This window comes from Peromyscus leucopus, chromosome 5 (genome assembly GCF_004664715.2).
Source record: "Peromyscus leucopus breed LL Stock chromosome 5, UCI_PerLeu_2.1, whole genome shotgun sequence".
Lineage (NCBI taxonomy): Eukaryota > Metazoa > Chordata > Mammalia > Rodentia > Cricetidae > Peromyscus > Peromyscus leucopus.
The window spans coordinates 21,875,479-21,902,117 of NC_051067.1; the positions used below are offsets into that span (position 1 = coordinate 21,875,479).

The following is a 26,639-nucleotide window of genomic DNA, read 5'->3' on the forward strand; positions in this document are numbered from 1 at the left end:
ACAGGAGGCAAAGGACAAGTGTTACTGGTGCTCTGTACAGTTCACAACAGAATACAGCCACCTCTGGTAACCTACAGGCTAGTGTTTGCAAATGAGCCATGATCTTCTCTCAGCTAACAACTCCTCAATGAGGAAAAAAAAAATCAAAATCCTAACTCCCATTGAGTAGAGTCAGCTGAAGGGAAAACCAAAAACAAACCAACAACCAGTGCCGGAGGAAGTCAGTACTTGCAAAATATTTACAGACAGAATCAATGCCAGAACTGTAGGCAATTCTTCCCAGTGTGACTCTTGGGGACAAACGTCACCTCCCCTCTAATAATCATATAGTACGACTTGTCATTCAAAATTAAAATACTTATTGTAAGTAAGACACTTAAAGGTACCAAGACTTACTGCGACTAATTTGCACAAACCACATCTGAAGATAAATTATATCTCAAGTACCTTGCTTAAGTTGTTTTTCCACTTGCTTGAATAGACCACTAAATCTGATTTTGAATGGGTGGTTATTGCTTGGCAATACAGTGACTTTCCAGTCTTCTGTTTAGAATTAAGAAGAGAAAGAGCAACTTTTGTAGGCAAACCAAGTGGATTGGGGTTACTGGAGCTCACTGTCCATCCAGTGTAGGCTGAAGTTTTCTGGCTACTCTGAGACAAGGGCAATGACTTCTGTCTTAACAGGTAACACCATGTAAAGCTGGTTGCAGTCTTGAGGCTGGGGAATGATGGCTGAGTGTCTGAACTGCTTAACAATGAAAGACCAGGGATTGAAAGCTGACTCTGCCCTTGGGTGTCAGCTTTGTTCTCTTGATGTTTAACCCCTGCTGACTCCTTTTCCTGGTTGTTGTCCATAGATTTCAAAGGCAAAACACAGGCACTTTCCGAAGGGACAGGCGAATTTTGCACTATAGGAGTCAGCGATGTGGATGACTTGGTATTTTTAACCTCCTGCAGTTCATTGACACGGTCTGTGACTACAAAGGTAGGGGGTCCTGAGGACACATCCTCAGATGGTGAAACCTGTGTCAAACGGGCAGTCTCGCAGCTCCCTTCAGGAGCAGAAATCGCGTCCTGCTCTAGTGGCCCTCCTTCAAGGGGCTCCATGGTACACAGCTGCCTGACCAGCATCGGCTTCTTCTGCTTACTGCCCTCACCAGCTCCTGAACTCGGCAGCTCCAAGGGTCTAATGCTGGTGCTGCAAACTGCTCCGTTCTCATCTTTGGCCCGCTTCTGATGCTTTTCCATGGCAATGTCTAAACTGTTTGCTGGGGAAAGCATCCTTTTACTTGAGGCTGAGGATTCTTGTTGTGGGGAGAGTCTACCAACAGACATCTTCTGAACCGTGGTCAAGGATTCTGAAACGGATGTGTTTTGGCCCATCTCTGGAAGAACATTTTTGCATGCGAGATCTTTCTCTGTTGTTGGCAATGCATTTTGGAGATGGTTCTGTGATTTTGGCATAGAATTTTGTTCTTCGTTGACTGGCACTATACTTTCATTAGTTTGGCAAATTGGCATGTTGGACAGATCATGGGTCACTAAGATTTGTGGCAGAGATGTGACAGTGGCAAAACAGTACATAGGAACATTACTCTGTTGGGGCACTGGCAGCATGAAGGATGGCAGTCCCTTCTGCACCGGATCGTTTGGTGGCCTGAGCTCTAGTGATGGCAGCGGACAGGGTTTAGATACAGGATCGGCTAGTTTGGCTGACAGTGCTACTGAAGCTACTACTCCCGGATCTGCTCCGGTTTGATCTGGAAGAACTTGATTAGAATGCAAAGGAGAGAGAGAGGAGCAACCCTGGCCAGAAGTGAATGCTTGACACTGAAGCTGGTACTTAGGAGCAAAGCTACCCTCGCTTGTAGAAGACACACACACGTTAGGATGCGCACCTGGTTTGCCGCCCTGTGCAGATGCTGGCAGAGAGTGTGCTACGTTTGGGTGACTAAGGGGTGCGTGAGTTTTATTTAATAAATGGACACCAAAAAGCTGTTGAGGAGGAAAGGTGTTGGTTGAGCTAGAACTTGACATTTCTAGCTGAAGATCCTTAACCAGGGCCTGGGAGGGCACAGAATGTGCAGGAAACTCAGCGGAAGACACATCGGGAAGCCTCGGACCCTGAAATGCATTCGCACTAGGAAGAGCAGTATTTTGGAAAGATGATGCACTAACAGGAGACAGGTGACTATCGGAAGCTATGTTTAAAGATATCTGCCGGATCAGGGGACCCCGCCTCCTTTCCAAAAGGGGCACATGTCCGGTGCCTCCCACACCAGACGGGGAGTTGGAGGGCTGTGATTCAACAAACGCTGCCGCCGCCGATGCCAGAGAAGAAGTAATGCTCCCACAGTCAAATGACTTACTTCTGAAATCAGAGACCTCCATCAACGTGGGCATGCAACCGATCTGCTCTGATGCCGCACGCCTCATTTCCCGGTGACTTCCAGGGACATTCAGTGTGTTCGAGCCCAGTGGAATCAAAAGGAACTCTGCTTTATTTGGAAAATCGATTTTGGGGGGTGCCTCTGCTTTAGAAATGTCTTCTATGTCTAAGGAGGCTGAGAAGCTGGATGCGTGGGATAAGCTGCTTTCTCTGCTCAGACTCCGGGAGAGAGTGGAATCGAAGCTTGACTCAGTTGAAGAATGCTCTATCTCAGCCAGCCGGAGCCTTTTCTTTTTGGGTGGCAGTTTCTCTGTTGGCAGCTTTGATAAGGTTTCACTGCGCTGAGGCCAACTGAACTTCTCTAACTTTTCTTCGTCATGGCCCTGGGCTTCCAGGTCCCGGTCTGGCTCTTCGGTGACCAGAATTTCTGGGACCTGGATGTTGTGTTGCCGGACCAGTCTCAAAGGCTGCCCTAACACATACCGTTCACTTAGAATCTTTCTAGAACTTTCCCGTGGCTCTCCTCTAAGAGCATGTGACAGTGCTGTGTGATGTGTGACATCCCGAGATGGGTGACCTTCCTCTGGGGAAATCCCTATCACTTTCAGAGCCCCAGGCATCCCGGTTCTGCCTAGCTCCTGTAAGGAAAAGGTGGTGCCTCCTTCCAAGGGATCCAGCTTGTCGAATGAACCAGGCCTGCTCAGGGAGTTGGTGTGCTGGATGACAGAGATGCCACCCCCTTGTCTCTTCACCTCCATCTTGTCCTGAGCTGCAGAATTTAGCTGCTGTTCAACCACAGGGCACTGCTTTAGGTGCAGGGTCTGCTCGGGGACTCTGGCCACAAGCTGAACAGGAGAGCTCTGCAGCTGGACGCCTCTGTGTGCCTGGTCACCTGCTGTGGCAGTGGTGTGTTTGGGTGGGCTGGGAGCAGAGCCCAGGGCAGGCCTTAGCTGAAGGACTTCAGCGCTTTCTGGAGATGTCCTGCTTTCGCGGGGCTGCAGGTCCTCATCATCACCTACGCTTTTCATTTTCCTCCTCTTCCTTATCTGGGGTGTCTGCTCCCACACACCTGTGGTAGCAGCAACTCTGTAGTGGAGAACCTGGGGTTGTGTCCCACCAGGTGCAGGGCCGTGCTCGGGCTCTCTCACGGCTACCTTTGTTTTGGGCCCATGTAACTCTGAGCAGTAAAATTTCTTATGATTCTCGAAATTCTCCAGTTTCCGGTACCTGTTTCGACAGGTTTCGCACTCAAACATGGTCCCTCGTCCCTGATGGGACTTCTTCTTTTCCAGGTGAGGGGCTTGGGCTGCTTTGCTCTGCACCGGCCCGGGCTCACTGGTGGCTGGGCATCCTTGACAGTTCTCATCCACAGACTGTCCAGAGCCCAGCAGATGATTCTCACTGGCTGAAGAGTCTTCCACTGCAGCCTGTCTGACCAGGGGACGGGGATGTCCGCTCGGGGGCATGGACGGGTTGGGTCCTGACACAAAGACATCATCATAAAAGGTGCCAATTTTATCATCAAATGACTGGCTTCCTCTTAGAGGAGGAGGGGGAGGGATTATATTTGCAGGGACTGCTGAATAGCCTGTGGTTGGCATGGAGTTACTCCTCGTAATAGGCAGGCAGTCCAAGGAAGGAACGGACAGGAGGAACACCTGCTTTGACTTCTCAGTCGGGGTGAACGGGGACTTTGGTATATCAGAGCTGGAACTTGTTCTCCGACCCATCGGTTTTAGGTCAAACTGGAAGGAATCTTTAAATATGTATGATTTGGGGGAGTCAATGCTTCCCCGTCTGGAAAGTGAGGTTCTCCGGGGCTTCACACTATCCAGTTGCTTATCATCGACTAGGGCTTCATTGTCGGAGATCAGCTTTGAAATCCTTTCCTCCAGAGTTTTGCTTGCCAAGGGTGGGCGCATCTGGCCTGCTAAAACTGATGACTTCTCGCCAGTGGCCAAAGCCGTAGGTGCTGGAGCGCTGATTCGAGGCCCTGGAGGTCCACTGTTCTTAGCTGGGTCTGGATCCACGACGGGAAAAGTTCTGGCAAATGGCGTCGGTGGACTCACAGCTTGATCAGCACTTTCAGAACGCGAGAAGTAGCCAGAATCTGTGCTTCCTAAGCTCCGTGGACTCAGCAGCAGCTTCCCTTGCTGCTCCTGGGGGTCGTCTGTGGCCTGCTGCCTCTGCAGCTGCGCATGTGCTGTCCCACTGTGAGGCTCCTGCTTCCCTTCTGACTGAGTCACATCCCCTTTCTGGTGGAACTTCTCATCTGACTCTAGGGAAGATGCACCGGCTGGCTGTGACAGTACGTTGGCAACATGAAGGTCCTTCTGCCTCTGTGTGCTAGGAAGTTCAGGCTTGGGACTGGCCCCCTGCGGACCGTCAGTTCTGAGTGCGGAAACACTTACGGGGTGGACCACAACTTTGGGTAACTCTGTCAGGGCTTGTGACTCTGAAGGTCTGTCCTGTGAAGAGAAGCCACTGACCACATGATCTGAATTGCTTGAAATAGATTTGGGTAAAGCTTCAGGATTTGATATCGTCTTCATTATTTGCACAGGTTGTAGGTCCATGACCCCGGGGTCATTCTGCCTCCCGCCTCCAGGCCCCTCCTCCTCACTCTCGCCACTGTCTTCAGCATCTGAATGGACACTAAGTGCTTTGGGGCACTCCTGGGACAGGAACAATCCACCAGCCTCTGGCTGTAAGACGAGACCCAGCTTGATAGTGTGTGCATGGGATTTTTTGTGCTTATATAGATTACTTTTAGTCTTGAATGAAAACCCACAAGTCACACAGGGGTAGGGGCGCTCTCCAGTGTGGGAGCGGATATGCTTTAAAAGCACGCTGGGCTTGGCGCATGCCCTGTTGCAGTACTCACAGATGTATTTGCCTTGCTTTTTGGGCTTCTGATCTCGCAGAAGAAGATTGCACATTTGCTCCACACTCTGACTGACAGCCGAAGTGACGTGGGGTGAGCTGTAAACTGGCCCTGGGGGTGACTGTGTGGAGCTGGTGGGGCTCACTGACGAAGGAGACATGGCATCCATGTGCTGGTGTGGAGGAGTAACCTGAGTTCTACTGGAGGGAGTGGTGAGGCCTACAGCTGATGTCACTGCTATAGTATAGACGGGTTCAAGTTTAGTGTTCTCAGGGGCGTGCAGATCTGTCAGCGAGCCTGTTAAGCCCGGACGTCCCAGGAGCTGCTGATTCTGGTGGCTAGGTTTGGGAACAAGGTGGTCGTGTGGGTTATACAGGTGAGGAACAGACTGGGCTGCCACTGGCTCACTCTTCTCAGCTGAGGCCACATGGACCGGGTATGAGGGACACGGAGAACACTGTGATTCGCCAACCATTTCTTGGGAAGTAGGATTTGGGGCGTCCAGGGAACTGTTCTTTAATTTAGAAGGGGATCGTACAGTTTTATTTGGTCTCAGTTTTTCTGTCTGAATTGCACAAGACGAGCCCCTTTGTGACAAGGTGCTCAATTCTGGCTCCATTGCTTTCAGTAAGACATCGAAGGCAGTACTTGGATAGGAGAGGGGCGTGGTGCTACAGCAAGGGGAGCTACATTCACTATTGTCAGTCCTGGATTTACTAGGTGAGGAGCTGGAGTCCCGCTGTCCATCAGGACCACTGACCCTGGCTGGGTCTGAGCCTTCCGACCTCCATCTCCGAAGCTCTGACCGATGGTGAGGAAATGAGGCCTTCTTTGGGGAGACCGAGTCTTCAGATTTTGAGGCCTCGGCAGTCAACCCAAGTGTTTCTCCATTTTGCTTGGTACACTGCTTCCCATTTTTAGCAGGGACACAGTTGTGTTTCTTATGAGCCTCTGATGCATTCTGGACAACACTGAGCGATGACTCTTCTGTGTTTTGCTTGTGTTTTGTCTGAAGAGGATTCCTCAAGGGGGATTTTGGTATTTTTTTCAGGTGATTCTCAGCAACAATCTTTTTTCGTTTCACACCTTTGAGAGACTCAGAGGCTCCTTTAACACCAGCCTCTAGGATTTCTGTTAAGACAAAAAAAAAAAAAAATAAAACAGGTTGGTAAAATTGTATACCTGCCATAATTGTTTAACAAATGTGGTTACTATCAAGAGAGCCAAAGCCTCCTTTAACAGAACCAGAGCCAGGTCCACACTCTGGACATTTTAAGAAGGTACCCAGTCAAAACCTACAGAAACACTAATACAGAGATCATGCTGGGTGTTTCTGGAACACTCTGCCCCTTTCTGGAGGAACCCACATCATGGAGCTAGATCTTTCACAAGTGGATAATCCTTCCCCATTGCTCACATATCTGCGGACTACTGACATAGGCTGGCCAAGCAAAGAAGAATATCCAACCTTCCTATAGGGGTATCTGACTTACCACACTCCCAACCATTAACTGCAAGCTCTACAAGCTCTGGACAAGGGATACTGATATGTGCATGAGCACAAAGGCTACTGTGTAGTAATGAATTAGTAAATACACCTCTGTAAGTGAGTGAGTGCCCACAGAGGCTCCCTAGTAAGACCTTACTCAAGGTCAGAGAATCTGAGTTTGCTTTACCCAGCAGGGCTGCATACTGGCATGATTTGGCCAAGGGTGTGGCTACCAGGTGTTTTGAAAGGTCTACACTTGGCTGTACACTGTGCTTTGATCCTGAAAGAAGGAAGTCTTTTGCCCTTGGCATTGTATAAAAAGCCCTTTTGGGTAAACCTTGAGATAGCTAGGTATTGACCCAGGGCCTTCCTGAAGCTATCCTGTGTCTCTGTCTTTCTCTCTGTGTCTGTCCATATTTCTAATAATTCCTCATTCCTCTCTCCTTCCCGCAAACAAGAACTGTTCGACAAGTCAGAGCTGGACTCTGGCAGACTCCCACACCTCTGATGGTCATGATATAGTGATCAGTGGGATCAGGAAGTTTTGTAACCACAGAGATTGCATCAATGGACAGAAAGTTACAAAATTAAAGAAACACTCATTTGTGGTTTCTTGCCAAGGACATGAGAAACTCCTGAGATTTTGATGGCTCTTGGTTTAATAAAAATCATCAACATAACTGAGCAAAATATTCACTCCATATGTTTCTTTGAATGTATGAGGAATAAAAGTCAAGTGGACATACAGAGACAGACAGACAAGTAAAACCCACTACAGTAAAGAAAAGAAGACACTGATCTCATTTTAAACTGCTTTGGAAGCAAATCAGTTTAAATGTCATGAACTGTCCAAAATTTCTCTAAACTCTTACACATTTAGTCACTACAATGATTATTCACCATGATTTAATCTGTTTTCAATTTGTCAGATCACTGGGCATATAAACAGAAGTTATTTCTCTATATATTACCTATTTTAGAAAAGCCAAATATTTTAATTCATTACTTTCACGTAACTGTCACAATGTACATATTTGAAATTCATGCTGAACCAAAACATTACATCTCTAGTATCAGAGAAGTGCAAATCAAAATGACTATGAGATACCACCTTACACCTGTCAGAATGGCTATGATCAAAAATATTAATGACAGTCTATGTTGGAGAAAATGCGGAGCAAGGGGAACACTCCTCCACTGTTGATGGGAGTGCAAACTTGTACAACCACTATGGAAATCAGTATGGCAGTTTCTCAGAAAACTGGGAATCAATCTACCTCAAGAACCAGCCATACCACTCTTGGGCATATATCCAAGGAATGCTCAATCATACCACAAAGGTGCATGCTCAACTATGTTCATAGCAGCACTATTTGTAATAGCCAGAAACTGGAAACAACCTAGATGCCTATCAGCTGAAGAATGGATTAAGAAAATGTGGTACATATACACAATGGAGTACTACTCAGAAGAGAAAAACAATGACAGCATGAAATTTGCAGGCAAATGGATGGAACTAGAAAATATCATCCTGAGTGAGGTAACCCAGACTCAGAAGGACAAACATGGTATGTACTCACTCATAAGTGGATACTAGATATAAAGCAAAGGAGAATCAGACTGCAATTCACAGATCCAGAAAGGCTACCTAGCGGGGGAGGACCCTAGGATGACTGTGGCTTGTAATAAGTTTTGGTTTTACTCAATCACTGGGAAAGCTTTAATGAAACATTTCACTATTAGGATAAGAATTTGTACCGTATCAAGCTGATGAAAGAAAATGGTGGCTGTACTTTAGAGGAGGGGGGGGCTGCTAAAGTCTTTTTAGATTATGGATTAGCCTATAGAAAAATGTCTACCATAAATCAAACAGTGAAGGGGAAGATGAATAGGAATCTCACTTATACAACTTAAGTAAAACATAACTCTGAACAGATGAAGATAGGTTTCTTCTGTATCCCAGAATCTAATCAATATTTATATGTATAATTCAGCTATCATTTGGCTTAAAAGAGCTTATTGGGAAATGTTATCATTTATACTATTTTCTACAGAGAAAATATTTTACTGTTTAAAATAACCCTGAACTTTTAAATTATAACCTGTTTTTATGTTCAAACTGAGTATTATTTCTCCTGCAGTTGTACATAAAATGTTTTTATGTTCAAAAAAATAAAATAAAACAACAACAAAAAACCCATCACACTATAATCCTCACTCTGTCTTTTATGATGACGGCAGTTAACATATATGTTCTATTCTTGCTATGACATGCATGTATGTGCTCTCACAGATATACTGAGTGAAGAGAAGATGCCGACTCCACTGCAGACCCTGTCCTCCCCAGGGGCACGATGGGAAGGCAGGGGCACTGCCTCCGCACTGTAGTGAAGCAGCATGAAGAACCGGCTGTTTTCTACAGAGCTGTGCTGAGCAAGACTTTTCTATTCTTCTAGGCAACCTTTTATGAAGTGACATTTTCCTCACTGGCTTCCCCTCAAGATACACATAACAAATCATGACTTGCTTGTGGCACTCTTTGAGCTACCAGACAAGGGTGACAAACTGAGAAATGATGATCACCCGAAGGGGAAGTAGTTTCCTCACCCATTTCCCAAAAGCCAGGAGATGAGCTGTCACAAAAGTGAAAGCCATTAGGCTCTAAAAATAACTCTACAGGCAAGGATGAGACGTCACTCAGGAGGGGTGGCCCGTGGACCTGAAACCCTGCCTACACTGAGTCTCATCAAAGTCCTGACTGGGTACATATGATGATTTTATTATTTCACATACTTTTTGGAAGAAGCTGTTTTCAAGTGTTCATATTTTAAAAATCAGATCTTACTCTGTAGCTCAGCCTGTCCTGAACTTGGGATCCCTACTGCCTCTGCCTCCTGAGTGCTGGGATTGTTTATTTATATTGCCATGTCAGACTGTTTGGTTGTGGTTGTTGTTTTAATTAATTGGTGCCTGACATTGCAAAGAAATCAACCTGTAGGTCAAATAGTCAAAATTATGTTGTTTAAATAAAAGTAATAAAATGTGGGCTTTGTACAGAAAATGAAAGCTGGCTGTAAAGTGCAGGTGCCCTGCAATCTTAGCACCCAGGAGGCTGAGGCGAGTGAGCTGTGTGTTTGAGGGCATCTTGGGCCACGCACTGAGGTTGTCTCAAGAGAAAGGGAAAATAACAGAATTTCTAAATATCTACATTTCCTTGTTATTTCTGAAAAAAAAAATCTCCTGTAGTTAAGAATCTGAAAAATATTTTTGGGCTACATGTTCCTATTTCAGATACAACCGGACTCCTCTATCAATTGTCATTCAATTTTTATCCAGTTTGTAAAGTTGCTTATCTTCAATTCTTCCTTTGTATCTTTAACTTTAGTATACAGTGTACTGGGTATGTGCATCTGTGTCCTGTGTGTGTGTGTGTGTGTGTGTGTGTGTGTGTGTGTGTACCTGTGTCCTATGCCTGTGTGTGTGTGTGTGCACCTGTGTCCTATGCCTATGTGTGGTCTGTATGTGTGTGTGTGTGTATGTGTACCTGTGTCCTATGCCTGTGTGTGTGTGCACCTGTGTCCTATGCCTATGGGTATGTGTGTGCACCTGTGTCCTACGCCTATGTGTGGGTGTGTGCACCTGTGTCCTATGCCTATGGGTGTGTGTGTGGTGTGTGTGTGTATGTGTGCACCTGTGTCCTATGCCTATGGGTGTGTGTGTGTGTGTGTGTATGTGTGCACCTGTGTCCTATGCCTATGGGTGTGTGTGTGTGTGTGTCTGTGTGTGTGTGTGCACCTGTGTCCTATGCCTATGGGTATATGTGTGTGTGCACCTGTGTCCTATGCCTATGGGTGTGTGTGGATGCACCTGTGTTGTATGCCTATATGTGTGGGTACACCCACAGGTACAATGTGGAGACCAGAGCTTGCATTATTGGGTCTTCCTTTCCACCTCTCCACCAGAATTTCTGAGGTAGGATTTCTCACTGAACCCAGAGCTTGTCATTTGAGCCTCACTGGCTAGCTGGCAAATCTCTAGGACCCCCAGATTGGTATTACAGGCATGTGCCACCATGGCCAGCTTTTCTGTGGGGCGGGGACTGAAGTCAGTTCCTCATGCTTGTGGAGCAGGCACTTACCCACTGGGCCACCTCTCCAAACCCGCTTTTTAAATTTGTTGTATTTATTTATTACATTTACTCATGCATTTATGTATGTATGTATCTATATCCGTCTGTCTGTCTGTGAACATCTATGTGCCATGAAGCATGTAGAGTTCAGAGGACAACTTATGGAACTGGTTCTCCCTTTCTATTATGTGTGTACCAGAGATAAAATTCTTCAGGCTTGGAAACAAACACTTTTACATGCTGAGCCATCAGGCTGGCCCATTTCTGTTTTTGATATATGGTCTCAGTAGTTCAGGCCTGAACTCTCAGTGATCCTCCTGCCTCAGCCTTTTGAGTGCTGGGATTATAGGTGTGTAATCCTGGCTCCATTTGCATCTATCTTAGCATCTAATAAACACTTCTTCCCCTCAAATTCTCCTTTGCCTTCTAGCTTACTTAAAGAAACTTTTCTTCTAGTATATCTCCCAATATACTTGATAGTACATTTTCCTTTGGGGTAAGGTTCTTTTCTTTAATGTCAACTATTTATTGTGACCACCCTTGCAATGATTTACTTTCTTTTGTTTCTTCTACTCTTCTTTTCTTTTTTTGGTTTCTTCTGTTCGGCTTTCTCTGTAATTCCCTAATGCTTTTCCTTTATGCCAACAATTTCATTTTCAAGCCATTAAGCTCCTAACTGTTTTGATTTCATCTATTAGCTTTGGAATGCTGTTGTTATTTTATTCCCTGAGTTTTTTACTCCCAATTTCATCTCATTTCATTCTCTCAAGTTCTCTCTTGTTATAATATTTATGATGTCATGAATTCAAAGTTACTTCTGTTTCTGTCACATTGTTTTCTTGAAAGCTATTTTTGGTCTGTCTTTCATGTTCTCATAGCCTTTCTCTGGCTGTCACTCAAGGACACATTCTAGGTCTTTTTCAAGCTGCACTCTTCCTTCTTGCTTTTGCTAGATTTCTATCACAGGTATTGGGAGGGGAGAAGGGAATGGTGATGCACAGAGGAGCTCACAGAGGGTTTTGTCAGGGCTGTGTCAGAGTGAAAAGCTGCCTGTAACTCAGGTACTGACGGCAGGACTTTTCAGAGACAGAACACAAAGCCTAGGGACAGTCTGCCAAAGGTTCCCAGGTTTCCTGTCTTTATATGGGAGCAGTGAGCTAGTTTTGGGGGAGGGGGATCATTTCACTTTGCATTCCAAAGAACCTCAATTCAATATGCATGTATGGACTGTGAACTGTAGCTGGAAATTCAGGGCAAGTCATTTTCAGTAAAAAATGGTTAGGCTAATTATGGCAGAGCCAGTTAACATAACATTACAGGGCCATTTAAAATAATTACTAAGATTATACAGCAATCTGAAAATTATGATACATGAAGTATACATGCACATTCTTTTCTTTCCCTAGAGAGAGGTCTGGGCTAGAGGCAGAGATCTGGGAATACATAGTGAGAGCTGTTTTTGCAAAAGTAAATAAATGACCAGCCAAGGAGAACATGTTGTGGAGAGAAAAAGAGGTCTAACATCAGAGGCCTGGGTAATTGCTACATTTAAGGGTGAGCTAGGAATAAGAAGAAGGTAGGAATTCAAAAGATACACGAAACCTGTGATAGTGAAGTGCCTGGGGACCAGAGTTTAGACAATTTTCACACAACAGCTGTTGTGGCCAGTAGTGTTAAACACACAAGAGGGTACTAAGGAGAGCTCGCCAGGCTTGCTGGTCATGGGAACAGGAGGATATCCTCCTGCCTGAGAGAAGGGTAAGAAGATTCCAGAGGTCAAACCCATGTCATTCGTGGGGGAAGTGTGTGGAGGAGCGGAGAGCACTGGGGCCATCGAAAGGAGCCTGCTTCTAGGGAACACAGTTATGAAGGAAAAACCGCCCATGTTACTGTCAGGGCAGAGAAGAAACGTCTCAGGGTAAGAGGGCTGAGTGTGCTGTAGGTAGAAAGCTACTCTCAGTAGAGAGGAGACAAAGACACAAGACAGAGAACTAGACCATCAAATTCATGGCAAAGAGGTGTAATCAGGAAGCCATGGAGCAGCGAGGATGACGGACTGTGTTGGAGATGAAGAAACAAATGGCAGAAGCAGTCTCAGAGGTGGCACATCTCTGGCTCACTCCTGGCCTGAGGTGGTGGGGGGGCAGAGGGAAGCGCTTTCAAGTCAAGGGAGTTTCATGGACATGGTGTGCAGAAAAGTGTTTAAGACACACAGAAACAGCAAGTAAGCCCTGCTGCACATACCCAGCGCACTGGGGGGCCACAGTGGGAAAGGATTCTGTCAGCAGGTTGTGCTCAGGCCTGGGTACAAGGAGGAGAGGTGGGGATTTGCACGGGAGGAGACAGGAAGCTATAGCGGTTCACTGCCAAGCTCTTCCTTCCTCCAGGAATATGATAGAGAAATATTAATATAGCGGCTTCTTAAATCTCACCCATCGCCCCAACCTTTACCTACTCTGTTTTTATAGTACTTAAAGAAAACTAAACGATCAGCCCAAACCTTTGTGTTGAGAAGCAATTCAGCTTTCATCAGTGAAGGTTAAACATGGAATAGGGAGACTACGGTTCAGTCAATAAGGTGTTTAGCAGTCAAGCAAAGAAACTTGAGCCTGGGTCCCCAGAATCCACGAGAGAGAGAGAGAGAGAGAGAGAGAGAGAGAGAGAGAGAGAGAGAGAGAGAGAGAGAATCGGAAGGAGGGAGGAAAAGGGGAAGAAGGGAAAAGAAAAGAAAGAAAAGAAAAGAAAGAAAAGAAAAGAAAAGAAAGAAAAGAAAAGAAAAGAAAAGAAAAGAAAGGAAAAGAAAAGAAAAGAGACAAGAAAGCTGGGTGTGGCAGTGCACGTCTGTGACCCTAGCACAGGGAAAGTGGAGACAGGAGGATTTCTGGACTGGCCAGCTAGTCTCCCAGAATCATGAGCTCCATCTTTGGTGAGTGAAAATATTGTCTCAGAAAACAAGAATGGTAGAGGAAGAAAACCAATGTCAGCCCCTGTCCTCAATACACACATGCAGCACAAACACATGCAACACATGCATACACCTATAACCCTCCCATACAAAGACTTAATCAGAAAAACGGAAACAGACTTCCCTGCCAGCAGGCCTTCAATCTGAATCTATGCATACAAATGAGCTCGGGAGTGCAACGGGAAGGAATTCTCAAAAGATTGGCAAAGCTGTCACTGCTTTGAAGTCCACCACGCTAAAGATGTTATCAGGAAGCTGTAGTTTCCACATGGCCACGTGGAAAGCAAAATAATGGCCAGAAAAAACGAGGACAGCCCAATCCCTGGAACACGAGAGCAGCTTTCCTTTAGTCTGGAGAGGCTGTGCAAGCCCGATGAGATTGTGGACTTTGGAATGAGGAAATTATCCTGAACTGTAATGGGATCCTTTCAAATTTCACAGCAGGATCTCTGGTTAAACAGCAGCCAGGTCCAGCAGCACACTAGACCGTGAGACATGACCTGGCCCTGCTGTCTACACATCTGCAGAGGGGCTTGGGTATTCCTCAGAGCGAGAGCGTATGGTCAACCTGGACCTGGAGTGTCCTCAGACTCTTGTGTTGAAGGCCTGGGCCCAAGGCAACTGTACTCAGAGGTGGAACTTTGCAGAATGAACTGGATTATGGGGCCTCAGACTTCATTGGGGAATGATCCATCAATGGTTCATAATCAGATGCATTACTGCAGAGCAAGGCTTCAGAAAGTGGGATTTGGTGCCAGGTGGTCATGAGGTAAATAGTCTCCAAGATTCTCTGCTTTACCTCTGCCCAAAAAGGTGGAGCTGGACCACCCAGAAACTGTGAACCAAAGGAATCTTTCCGGCCTGTACATTATGTCTTGGGTATGACTCAAACCACATGTGCTTAGCATATGCAAACTCTTCCAACATAAAGAAGAAATAACTGAACACAAAAGAATAAATGAATGAGTGAATGGAGAAAAGAACATTGATCAATGAATGCAGTGGTCTGAAGAACTGAGAGTGGTCCTGAAATGAAAGCCAACAAGTCAATCTAAGGACAAAGGAGTAGAGGCGCAATACAGACTCTTGCCAATAGGCTAAACGAGCAAGAAAACAGATTGTCCTTACCACCTCGAGGAAGAAACAGCCCTCCAACACCTTGATGGAGCCCACTCTATCCACAGAACGGCAGGACAGTGAATACTTTAAACTGCTTAGTTGGTTCAGGGGTGAATGCCTCACAAGAATCAGGGCACTGGGTTTGATGCCCTGCACCACACACATTAATAATCATCATCTTAGCAAATGAAAATAAAAATTAACTGTCTAGAGCGACAGAAGCAGACTGTCTCTGCTAAGGCCAAATGCGACTGCTGAAAGTTGACTGAGCACAGCATGTCTTCTAACCACAACCAAGTTCAACCAGAAATAAACAGCGGGAGAGATCTGGAAAATCCCCGGCTGTATGGAAATTAAGCAATGCAATTAACTAGCTAGAGAGGAAAAAGAAGTCACCAGGGAAATGAGAAAAATCGACACAAAACTTGCAAACTAGGAAGCCATGATGAATATTTGCCACACACCACCACAATGCCATGCACTGCCACACACCACCACAATGCCATGCACTGCCACACACCACCACAATGCCACACACCGCCACGATGCCATGCACCACCACACTGCCACACACCGCCATGATGCCATGCACTGCCACACTGCCACACACCACCACACTGCCACACACCACCACACTGCCACACACCACCACACTGCCACACACCGCCACAATGCCATGCACTGCCACACTCCACCACACTGCCACACACCACCACAATGCCACACTCCAACACACTGCCACACACCACCAAGATGCCATGCATTGCCACACTGCCACACACCACCATGATGCCATGCACTGACACACACCGCCACAATGCCATACTCCACCACAATGCCACACACCACCACACTGCCACACACCACCACACTGCCACACACCACCACACTGCCACACACCACCACACTGCCACACACCACCACACTGCCATTCATCCCCGCTCAGAAGCAAAGCCCAGTGACCTCTCACTGCATGACTGGGATGAAAGAACTCTTCCAGAACCTCTGCTGTTCTTAATCATTTCTTGAGAGCAAACAGCTTATACAATAAGCCAAAAGTGATGATAAGGATGAGGCCCAAATAATTGACCAAAAGTCTTGAGTGGTCCCTCCTTACCAAACTTACAAATATCAATCATTTTACTAACACCAAAGCTGGTACAAAATATAATGGAAATACTTTATTTATAACAGAAACCTGAAAACTCATAGAAGTAAATTTTACACCAAGTATAAAGAACAGGCAGAAAATACCACAGTCTTGAGTTACAATGCATCTGGCACATAAAGGGGGGCACAGGAAGTGAGGAGTGGGGATGTTCAAGGTCAGAGACACCAGTCTCAAAAAAGTCACGAGCGGGGCCGGCACATCATGCCTCTGGCAAGAATCAATATTGTGAAGGTGCCAAATCAATTATTTTCAAATTTCTATATTTTATAAAATTTCAAGAATAAAAAACCCCTTCAGTTTCTAATATGACAAGCCACATGTTTATTCAGAAAAAATAAACCTAAATTAGACAACAGCATTCTGGGAAGGACTGTAAGGACAAATCACAGCCATAATACAGCACTTCTCCTAAGATCAAATCAGTGGCGAAATGGAAACTTATAAAGGCTTAATATGTTATAAAGCCAGAGTTCAAAACCTTAGAAAAAAGGTGACACCATTTTCAATATAAGATTCTGATCTCATATACGAGATGATAAAATAAATGGAGGTTATAAGCAAACATCGTGTTAAAAAAATAAACCCAAAGATTCAATATAAAAATATAAAACCAGAGATACAGCTAGAAAAGTACAGATAAGTTCTTGGCTTATCTTATGCTAGAAACATATTAAGTTTTTAAAAAGCAAACAAAAGAAAAGTGATTCAAATACATTAAAACTACAGTCTCTAGGTATGTAAATCTATGTAAATATACACAAAGTTAAAAAAAATGAGAAATATATCTGCAGTAGATGAAAAGTTGGTATTGTAGCCAAAACCTGGAAACAACCTAGATGCCCTTCAACTGAAGAATGGATAAATAAATTGTGGCACATATACACAATGGAAATACTACTCAGCAGAGAAAAACAATGACATCATGAGGTTTACAGGCAAATGGATGGATCTAGAAAAAATCATCCTGAGTGAGGTAACCCAGACTCAGAAAGACAAATATGGTATGTAATCACTCATAGGAGGATACTAGATGTGGAACAAGGAATACTGGACTGCTACTCACATCACCAGTGAGGCTACCTGGAAAACAGGACTCCAAGAAAAACACGGGGATCACCCAATGACGGAGAAATGGATGAGATCTACATGAACAGCCTGGACATGAGTGGGAGCAATGAATGGCGAGGGTCGAGGGAAAGAGAGCGGGAGATCCCACCTGGATCAAAAACAGAGAGGGAGAACAAGGAATAGGAGACCATGGTAAATGAAGACCACATGAGAAAAGAAAGAAACAAAGTGCTAAAGAGGCCCACAGAAATCCACAAAGATACCCCCACAAAAGACTGCTGGCAATGGTCGAGAGACAGCCGGGACTGACCTACTCTGGTGATGGGATAGCCAAACACCCTAATAGTTGTGCCAGAAACCCCATCCAAGGACTGAGGAATCTGGATGCAGACATCCATGGCTAGGCCCCGGGTGGAGCACTGGGAGTCTAATTAGCGAAAAGAGGAGGGCTTATATGAGCGAGAATTGTTGAAACCAAGGTTGGATAAAGCACAGGGACAAATAGCCAAACGAATGGAAACACATGAACTATGAACCAAAGGCTGAGGGGCCCCCAACTGGATCAGGCCCTCTGAATAGGTGATAGAGTCGATTGGCTTGATCTGTTTGGGAGGCATCTAGGCAGTGGGACCGGGTCCTGTGCTCAGTGCATGAGTTGGCTGTTTGAAACCTGGGACTTATGCAGGGACGCCTGGCTCAATCTGGGAGGAGGGGACTGGACCTGCCTGGACTGAGTCTATCAAGTCGATCCCAGTCCTCGGGGAAGACCTTGATCTGGAGGCGGTGGGAATGGGGAGTGGGCTGGGGGGAAGGGGAGGGGGGCAGGAGGGGGAGAACAAGGAAATCTGTGGCTGTTATGTAGAACTGAATAGTATTGTAAAATAAAATTTAAAAAAAGACTAAAAAAAAAAGAAAAGTTGGTATTGTAATGTATAAACTGTTTTTATGTGGGATTTCTGGTAAATGGAAATTAAATAATTAAGGCCTTGTCTGAGAACTAGTTAGTTAAACAAAGCACCAGCATTATCAGCTTAGAGGTAATGAAGCACTAGAAAGATACAGAAGTTACCAAATCATGATCCATGAAGAATTAAAGTCCCCTCAGCTCAGAACATTAGTGTCCTTTTCCCCAGGACAGGCTGGCATCTATCTTCAAAAGGGGAGCTGAAGGTTGTGTAGTTCTGGCCATCTAAACAACCATAGAAAGGCAGCCTCTAGCGCACACTATGAATGGTGTGCATGGTAAGTCTTGAATGGTCTCCTATCTGGGAGCTCCAAGGTTCCTGGTCTAGGAGTGAGAACGAACTGGATGAAAATCAAGCTTTGCGTATCCTGCAGTTCACTTTTCATGGCTCCCGAAGTCACAAACCTAAAACCATTAGGATCGTCTGAGACTGCTATTCTCCCAGAAGCCTGGAAGAAGAAAACTGATCTTCTCTGAAGAAAGATTTCAATTTAGCTTTCAAAACACTTGCATAGTTTTCCAGCACAGGTTCAAAGATAACGAACCACCCGAGAAAAGAAGTCAGCATCAAAGAACCATTACCATAAATGTAGTAACAGAGAGCGAATAAGCCATCACAAGGAAAGACTTTGTGCTGATTTTGCTGAGGAAGAATACTGAAAGTCTAGAGGAGAACCATAGGGTATAACAGAGACCCTGTAGATGGGAAAAGCCAAATATAATACAGTAAGGCTTAGAACCTACTGGACATATTGAAGTTCATATTAGAACTGGCAAAGATAATATGCTGAAGGACATGTCAGAGGACGAAGGATGTCAGAGCCCTAGTCAGTTATGAAAGGCCTTTGGGGACCTACAGTGGTAAAGAGTGGGCATTCTTTGTGGAGATAAGAAAGAAAACCTTTGAGACACTAAACACATGAATTTCCAGTTTTAAAAGCACTCTATGAAACACAAGCAAGATAAACAGTTTCCTGTGCGCTCCACAGTGGGAAAGTGTAAAAGTCAAAGACAACATTCTTAGTGAGGAAAGCATATTGATACTAATTGTGAAAACACAGATTGCGTTCAAGGACCAACAGTTTTGACATGTAATATTACAAAGTGCCCTAGAGGAAATGAACTTCTATGCCAGATTTCTACCTTCCCGACCCAGCAAGACTTCTCCAGACTGAAGGTAAAGTAGATCCTGCCTAAAGGATGACACTTGACGGAATTTGTCACAACAGGCACATATTAGCTCAACATAATAGACACACACTGATAGAGAAATTCAACCCAGTAGACACATACTGATAGAAAAAATCAACACAACAGACACTAATAGAGAAATTCAATACAACAGACACATATTAATAGAGAAACTCTACACGACAGTCACTAATGAGAAAGTCAACACAGCAGACATATTAATAGAGAAATTCAACATACAGACAACACAGAGAAATTTAGAACAGCAGACACACACTAACAGAAGTTAAACTAAGCAAAAGCAAAGTTTCAGAGAGTGAAAACTCACATAAGGCAAAACCAGGAGCAAAAATGTGACTCATGGGTGGACCAGCCCAGATGCCAAAACTGCTGCGGAATGCATCTCCAAGTCCTCCAAAGGCTCACGCTTTAAGGCTGTTCCGGGCTTGGTACTAGGTGGTGTATTAAACTCCAAGGACATAGTCGTATGTCTTTGGAGACATGCCCTCGAAAGGAGACCGTGGACACAGCTCCTCAGCTAGCGTCACTAAGACAGTACCTCCTCTGCTCTACCACCATGATGTGCCTCGCCAAGGCCCCAAACCATTCCAGCCAATCAACCGTGGACTGCATCTTCCACAACTCTGAGCTAAAAGAAACCTTTCTTTTGTGTTTATTATCTATGACATTCTGTCAGCATGCAGATTGCCAACTCAATACAAACTGCACGAAACATAAACAAGTACAGAGAATCCAAAGACAGGATAACAATGGGTGAGTCAAAAACAGGTGAATGGATCAGCCCCGAAAAGAGAGAAGTGCTGACTAGCTCAGTAGCTTTGCATTCTCTTTTGTTCTTGGTGGTGGAATTCCTGTTACTCACCATGTCTCTAAATGTTGCATCCTAACAATACTTTGCCATGGTTACTACTTTACCCACCTACCTTTTAAAGATGTCACAAAGAGGAGAGAAGGCAACACCTAGTGCTGGTTCTAACCATCTCACCCTTCCCATAAGCACCGAAGAGAGTTACACAGCTGTGTCCCTTGAGACAGGCTCTTCCACTATGCTACAGCAAGGCTGGCAAAGGGCGTCACAGAAGATCAGCGACTCGTACCAGATGCTAGGTATGAAATAACTCCATCTTCTAGTTTTCTAATGAACTCTAATTTTGAATAATGAGTCAGGCAAATTAGAAATGATGTAGTGGCCCACACCTTTAATCCTAGCACTTTGGAGGCAGAGGCAGGTGAATCTCTCTGTGAGTTTGAGGCCAGCCTGGGCTACATAGCAAGTTCTAGTCCAGTCAGGACTAGATAGTGAGAGACTTCCTTAAGAAAAAAAAAAAAGAAGAAGAAGAAGAAGAAGAGGGGCTGACGAGATGAATCAGCAGTTAAGAACATACCCTGCTCTTTCAGAGGAGCTGACTTCATTTTGTCAGGTAGTTCCCAAGTGACTGTGTCTCCAGCTCTAGAAGTTCCAATGCCTTCTTCTGGAACCCATGAGTACTGACACACACAGCATACATACACACAGATACACAACTTAAAATGAAACAAAAAGAAGTCTAAGCCAAAATATCCTCACGTATTCTTGTGGGTTCGCAAATACACGAATAGGAGGCCAACTCTGCCTTTGATGAAAACATGAACTGGAAGAAAAAGTTGCATTCCCTGTCCTCAAAGTCTTTGGCAGTTGTTTTTTGGTTGTTTCACTTTCATGAGAAAAATTCAAAATCCTTAGTGATTTCTTTAAGAAAGCTCAAAGGTCTCTGCACTTTAGGGTTGCTTCCATCCAGTTCCAGGATTCTGTCACACTATGGCTGTGTCTACAAGAGCAACCTGAGATCATCATTTTCAAGCAGCCTGTGCTCAGGACCACTATCAGATGACACCCGGGAAGCCTTGAGTCAGAGCCATGGTAGCTTGGCATGTATTATAGCAGGACACATGTCTACCAATTGGACAAATGCCACAAACCATTTGCTCCTCAATTTTCAGTGGCTTACCAGCATAACACTGACCCCTAGTCAAAAGGAAAGTTATAAATTCTATATGACACTGTATTACAAGGAAGGAAAAAGTAGAATTTCCTGCATGTTTACAGTGTTAAACTGTCAGAAATCTGGAATCCTCACTTCAGGGCTTCACACCCACCAGGCTGAAAAGACGTTGATATTACAATACAAGCACAGAAGGAGAGTCTAATTCTTAACGATTAAACATAATCCCGAGGAAAGAGCAATTTGTAGCTGTCCACAGACTCCATTAGAGGTTACAGAATGAAGCTTTTTGTTACTGAGACAAACATCAACCGTTTGTATGCATCGTTGTGCCAGATAATTGAAGATACTAAAAGAAACAATTTGCTTTAGATAAGCAATCTAGGTTACATGTACCAGGAGAAATAAATAGCTATTTAACTACACTTGAGAAATAAAAGCAATAGTGTGCACTGTTTACAAGCCCTGCCTGTTAGGTAAAAGAATCCATCTTCTCCCACTCCCCATCCAGCTTTGTTGATTCAGCAACTGCTAAAGACCTTCCCAACGCACAGGCACCTATGGGCACTGGGATACGACTATGGGCTAACTCCAGCTGATGGGATTACAGGAAGGTACTCATGGCAGGGGTGGGGGGTGGGGCCCACAGGGGAGGGGCTGAGAACAGTGAGATGAAGACCTCAAGGTCATCCTAGGGAGTTTTACCATGACAGGAGAAGGGTCTGCTAAGCAGTCCCAAAGAGGCTAAGGGCATGCTCAGTGGAGGGCCTGATAAGCCATACCCCACAAACTGAAACAGCCACATCCTCTCTTAAGTCCGAGTGGGGGATGGTGGGGGGGTGAACTCCTGCAGTCTCTTTCCCCACAGAGCACAGTGCTTATTCACAGCTTTGCTCTCCCCAGATTCAGTTATTTGTGAGTAACCACACTTGAAAACTTTACATAGAAAACTCCAGAAATAAACAATTCATAAGTTCAAATGACTTTTGTGACAGTGCCTTGTTATAAAGACTCTATTTTTGGTTGTGAGCCTAGCCTTTAACGGCTGAGCCATCTCTTTTGCTGGGCGTTGGTGGCGCACGCCTTTAATCCCAGCACTTGGAAGGCAGAGCCAGGCGGATCTCTGTGAGTTCGAGGCCAGTCTGGGCTACCAAGTGAGCTCCAGGAAAAAGGCACAAAGCTACACAGAGAAACCCTGTCTCGAAAAAAAAAAAAAAAAAAAGACTCTATTTTGTTGTTGGTTGATGTTAATTTCTTCCACTGACCTTCAGCACAGAAATGTAGACATGGAAAACCACAGCAAATAAGGGACTCAGCACTGTGTACTGGGTCTGGGGGACGACCACTGTCTAGATGCTATAACACACACTAGCTTCCCAGCATCCTCAGCCCCCTCTTGCCTATCCTGGTCAGCTACCCAATTGCGTCTGCTGCTTCCCAATCTTTCCTCGAATGAAATATTTTCATATCAGAGCTTTGGCGGTCAGTCCCAAATTCCAAGTTATGCTCCCAATATGCTACCTTCCTAGACAGCAGAGCCGGTGGGATGCTCTGGGTGGCGGAACAGAGAAAAAGCGCTGGGGCTTTGTTGAAATGGCACTTCACTTCCAATGAATTTTGCTATTTGCATTTTTCAAGTTTACTTTCTGTATCTCTAGTTGTTTATCTGACTTCAGTCCATCTCCTTCGTTTCTATTTTCCATTCTCTATCCTTGAATTGTACTCCTCATACATCTGCAGTTTTTTTCTTGTTGTTTTGTTTTCTTGAGGAAACACAAGAGTGAGACTCTAGGGAAAGAACCAGGGTCTGAGCTTGCTTTTCCTTTTCTGTTTTTACAGAGGCTACATTCGCAAAGCTAGGGAAAAGCTTAAGTAGAGAAAGAACAGCACACAATCTCTTTGAGTCTATCTGTAATGTTTATTTAAAAAATACTGAGGTGTGCAGCATGAAGTTAACTGTCTAATAACAAACTGTGGCTCCCCATCACTGGCAGGAATTCGGTGAGTGTGTAAGATCTGCTAGTGCAACTCAGGCCACACACATATCCTTATCTTAATTACTCTTCTCAAAAATGAAGCCATAGTAATACATATGTTATGTAATAGAATCTAAGGCAAATGGGATTTTCATTTTCATTTCTATACAATCAGAATACATCTGCTAAGCAAACCCAAGAGCACTGTGTCATAACGTAATTGGCAGTGACTTGTCTCGTGCTAAACAAAGTTACCGTGCAATTTATAGTCAGCAGCACTTTGCTGAATGACATGCTGCAAAATGCACAAACTGCATCTTTTAATGAACTATTTCATGAAATTATAACATCATGCTAGCTACCTAAATCTCTAATTTAATCACCAGTTTGACAGATGCTCAGTGGCACCCTTAGAGATGAGGAGGGGGGCTGCAGAGAGGATTCAGCAGCTGTGAGCACTCGCTGCTCTTTCTGAGGACCTGAGTTGGATTCCCAGAACCTACATGGCAACTCACACCTGCTTGTAACTCCAGTTCCAGGGAACACATCATCCTCTTCTGGTCTCTACAGGCACTACACGCATGACATGCACAAACATACATGCTGGCAAAACATACACACAGAATTAAAAATTAAAAAAAGAAAACCCTTAAGGAGTTTTTGCCTCCTGTGTTTCACACAAAGCTCAAGGTTTCATACTCTAAGGTAGTGAGGACAGGATAGTTCAAGACATTTATTTTAAACAAAAGTGCCAAGAACACGTCATTCCTATCATGCACCTCACTTGTACTGACTGGTGAAATTTGTCATTTTTAAATCCACTACGACTGACAGGCTTGACATAAGATACCTTTACAAATATAGCACAGATAATTAAACCAATAGTAATTTCCCTATAACCCAAGATTAGGCATTATGTTTTATATAGGAGAACAGATCATGAACCTGTCCATGTTGAGATCACTGCAGTGCACATGAGAAGTGCAGCGCACATGAGAAGTATCTGGGCAGTGCACATAGGAAGTATCTGGGCAGCACACATGGGAAGTATCTGGGCAGTGCACATGGAAGTATCTGGGCAGCACACATGAGAAGTATCTGGGCAGTGCACATGGGAAATATCTGGGCAGTGCACATGGGAAGTATCTGGGCAGTGCACATGGGAAGCTGGATAGACTCTTTCCCATAAAAATGTCACCATCTGTTGCTGTTTTCTCCTGGGCAGTGTGTCTGGCAGCAGGTTCACAGACAAACCCAAGGGCTCCCTTAGGGTTCAGACTTGTTCCCTTCCCCTAAAGTTTCAGAGACTTAGAAGAATGCTGATACAAAATACACATTTATTGAAATGAAGGAGCTAACAACTTTATAAGAAACATGGCTGATTTGGGGGTGTTTAACATTAAGAGAGTAGGATTTACAAACACTGTTATTTACAGTCAATTCTCATTAAAATTCATTTTTCAGCCGGGCAGTGGTGGTGCACGCCTTTAATCCCAGCACTTGGGAGGCAGAGCCAGGCGGATCTCTGTGAGTTCGAGGCCAGCCTGGGCTACCAAGTGAGTTCCAGGAAAGGCGCAAAGCTACACAGAGAAACCCTGTCTCGAAAAACCAAAAAAAAAAAAAAAAAAAAAAAAAAAAAAAAAATTCATTTTTCCTAATAATTATTGGTAAACTGAAAGACCACAGCTTTTCAGCAATATATAGACATATGTTAGCTTCAATATGATACTAAAATAGAAAAGCAGGCCCATCCTTTGAAATACTCCAGAGTCTAGATATTTGTCTAAGATAGTACTCTAGTCCTTCTACTACAAACAAGAGTATTCACTATGTAAATTGTTAATGTCCTTCCAATTTACAACACTCAAACTGAGTTTTTCAAGTGTTTTTACTGTGTGTCCTTTCCCTAGAATGGTTAAAACATTTTCATCCTGCCATGAATTATATGTTTTAATTTAATGGTATCTGTCCAACTTTTCCATTACGCCACCCAAATGTCTGTCCTACATGAGGAAACTGTCATTCTTGCTGATAAAATATGCTCAATTATCTTAATTATTATACTAAGCATACTTATTAATGAGAACATCATGAAAGCTTGTCCGTATTAACATCAGCCCTGGCATTAAAGTGCACTGTTGGTCCAGATTAGCCGTCACCCTTAAAAACACATCATGTGTTTAGAAAACAACTTGACAATTAAGTCACCAATCTTTTACTACCTGGAAATGCATTCATACTATAAAGATCTTAATACAGAACAAAACACTTGGGATGTGGGTAAGAAAACACTTGTTTTCTTGTTTACACTAACTGGAGTCCAGGGCCAAGTCTCCTGTTCTCTGCTTGGCTGTCATTCTTACTTCTGAGATATGTGACCTTGCCTCCAGTTCCCTAATAACTGAAGAATATTCCAGTGTGTCAATTCTGACCACGCTAAATCCTACTTGTCAAGCAACCCTGGGCGAGCGATCTGCAAGCTATTCCATTACTTCCCCCATTCCTATCTTTGTTCACTCACACAAACCACTTACCCCTGCCAGCCCTATTGTTCCCTCACATACACAAAGATGGTTTATGGACGTTATTTTAAAATAAAACCTTCTGGTGGCTAGAATCTAAAGTGTCAGAAAGGAAGCCGCTCTGCTGAAAGGATTTCCAGACACAGGGTGGCCACTGTGGGAATCTGTTGAGAAAGAATAACGTGAAGAAAAAAATACAAGACAGAAACTGAGCCAAGAAGCCCACCTTTCCCTCTAGCCATGTCTGTTAACTAGTTTTTGTTTCTTTGTTTTGTTTGCACGTATGCTGTGAGAGTCCATGCATGTGTGGAAGTCACGGGTGACTTGTGGGAGTTGTTCTCTCCTTCCTCCCCGTGGGCTCTGAACTCAAGCTTTCATATTTGGCAGCAAGCATCTTAACCCACGGGCCCATCTCACTGGTAAGTGAACACTAGTTCCTCAGTTACTTTTGGAGGTGGATACTGTCACAGTTTCATCCCTTGAAAGGTCCTCAGGAGTGACTTAGGAGTTCTAGTGATTCAAACATGCCTGTTGGGACCACACAACCCAAGACCGACTTCACACATCCCACGTTCTTTCCTCACTGCACAGCTGAGGGGGGTGGTTTAATGTCTTTAACCTAAGGCTTTCCATTTTTGCAAAATGATGAATTTAACTTTACATTTCTAGTATAGGAATATGGAAATACTTTTGTAGAATACTAGAACATTTTGGTTATAACAGAACTAAGAAACATAAAAAGCAACTTTAAATATCCTGCAGAGTTTTG

At 44.4% G+C, this 26,639-nt stretch overlaps 1 protein-coding gene across 5 annotated transcripts in view; it reads right to left on the reverse strand.

Annotated features, from left to right (window-relative positions):
* Hivep1 (HIVEP zinc finger 1) overlaps window positions 1-26,639 on the reverse strand; it is a 143,602-nt gene that overhangs the window by 28,202 nt on the left and 88,761 nt on the right. For all 5 annotated transcript variants that reach the window (XM_037205773.1, XM_028867755.2, XM_028867756.2 and 2 more), the window contains one exon: window positions 448-6,404. In XM_037205773.1, coding sequence (XP_037061668.1) covers window positions 448-6,404 — 5,957 coding nt within the window. The remainder of the gene's footprint in view (window positions 1-447; window positions 6,405-26,639) is intronic.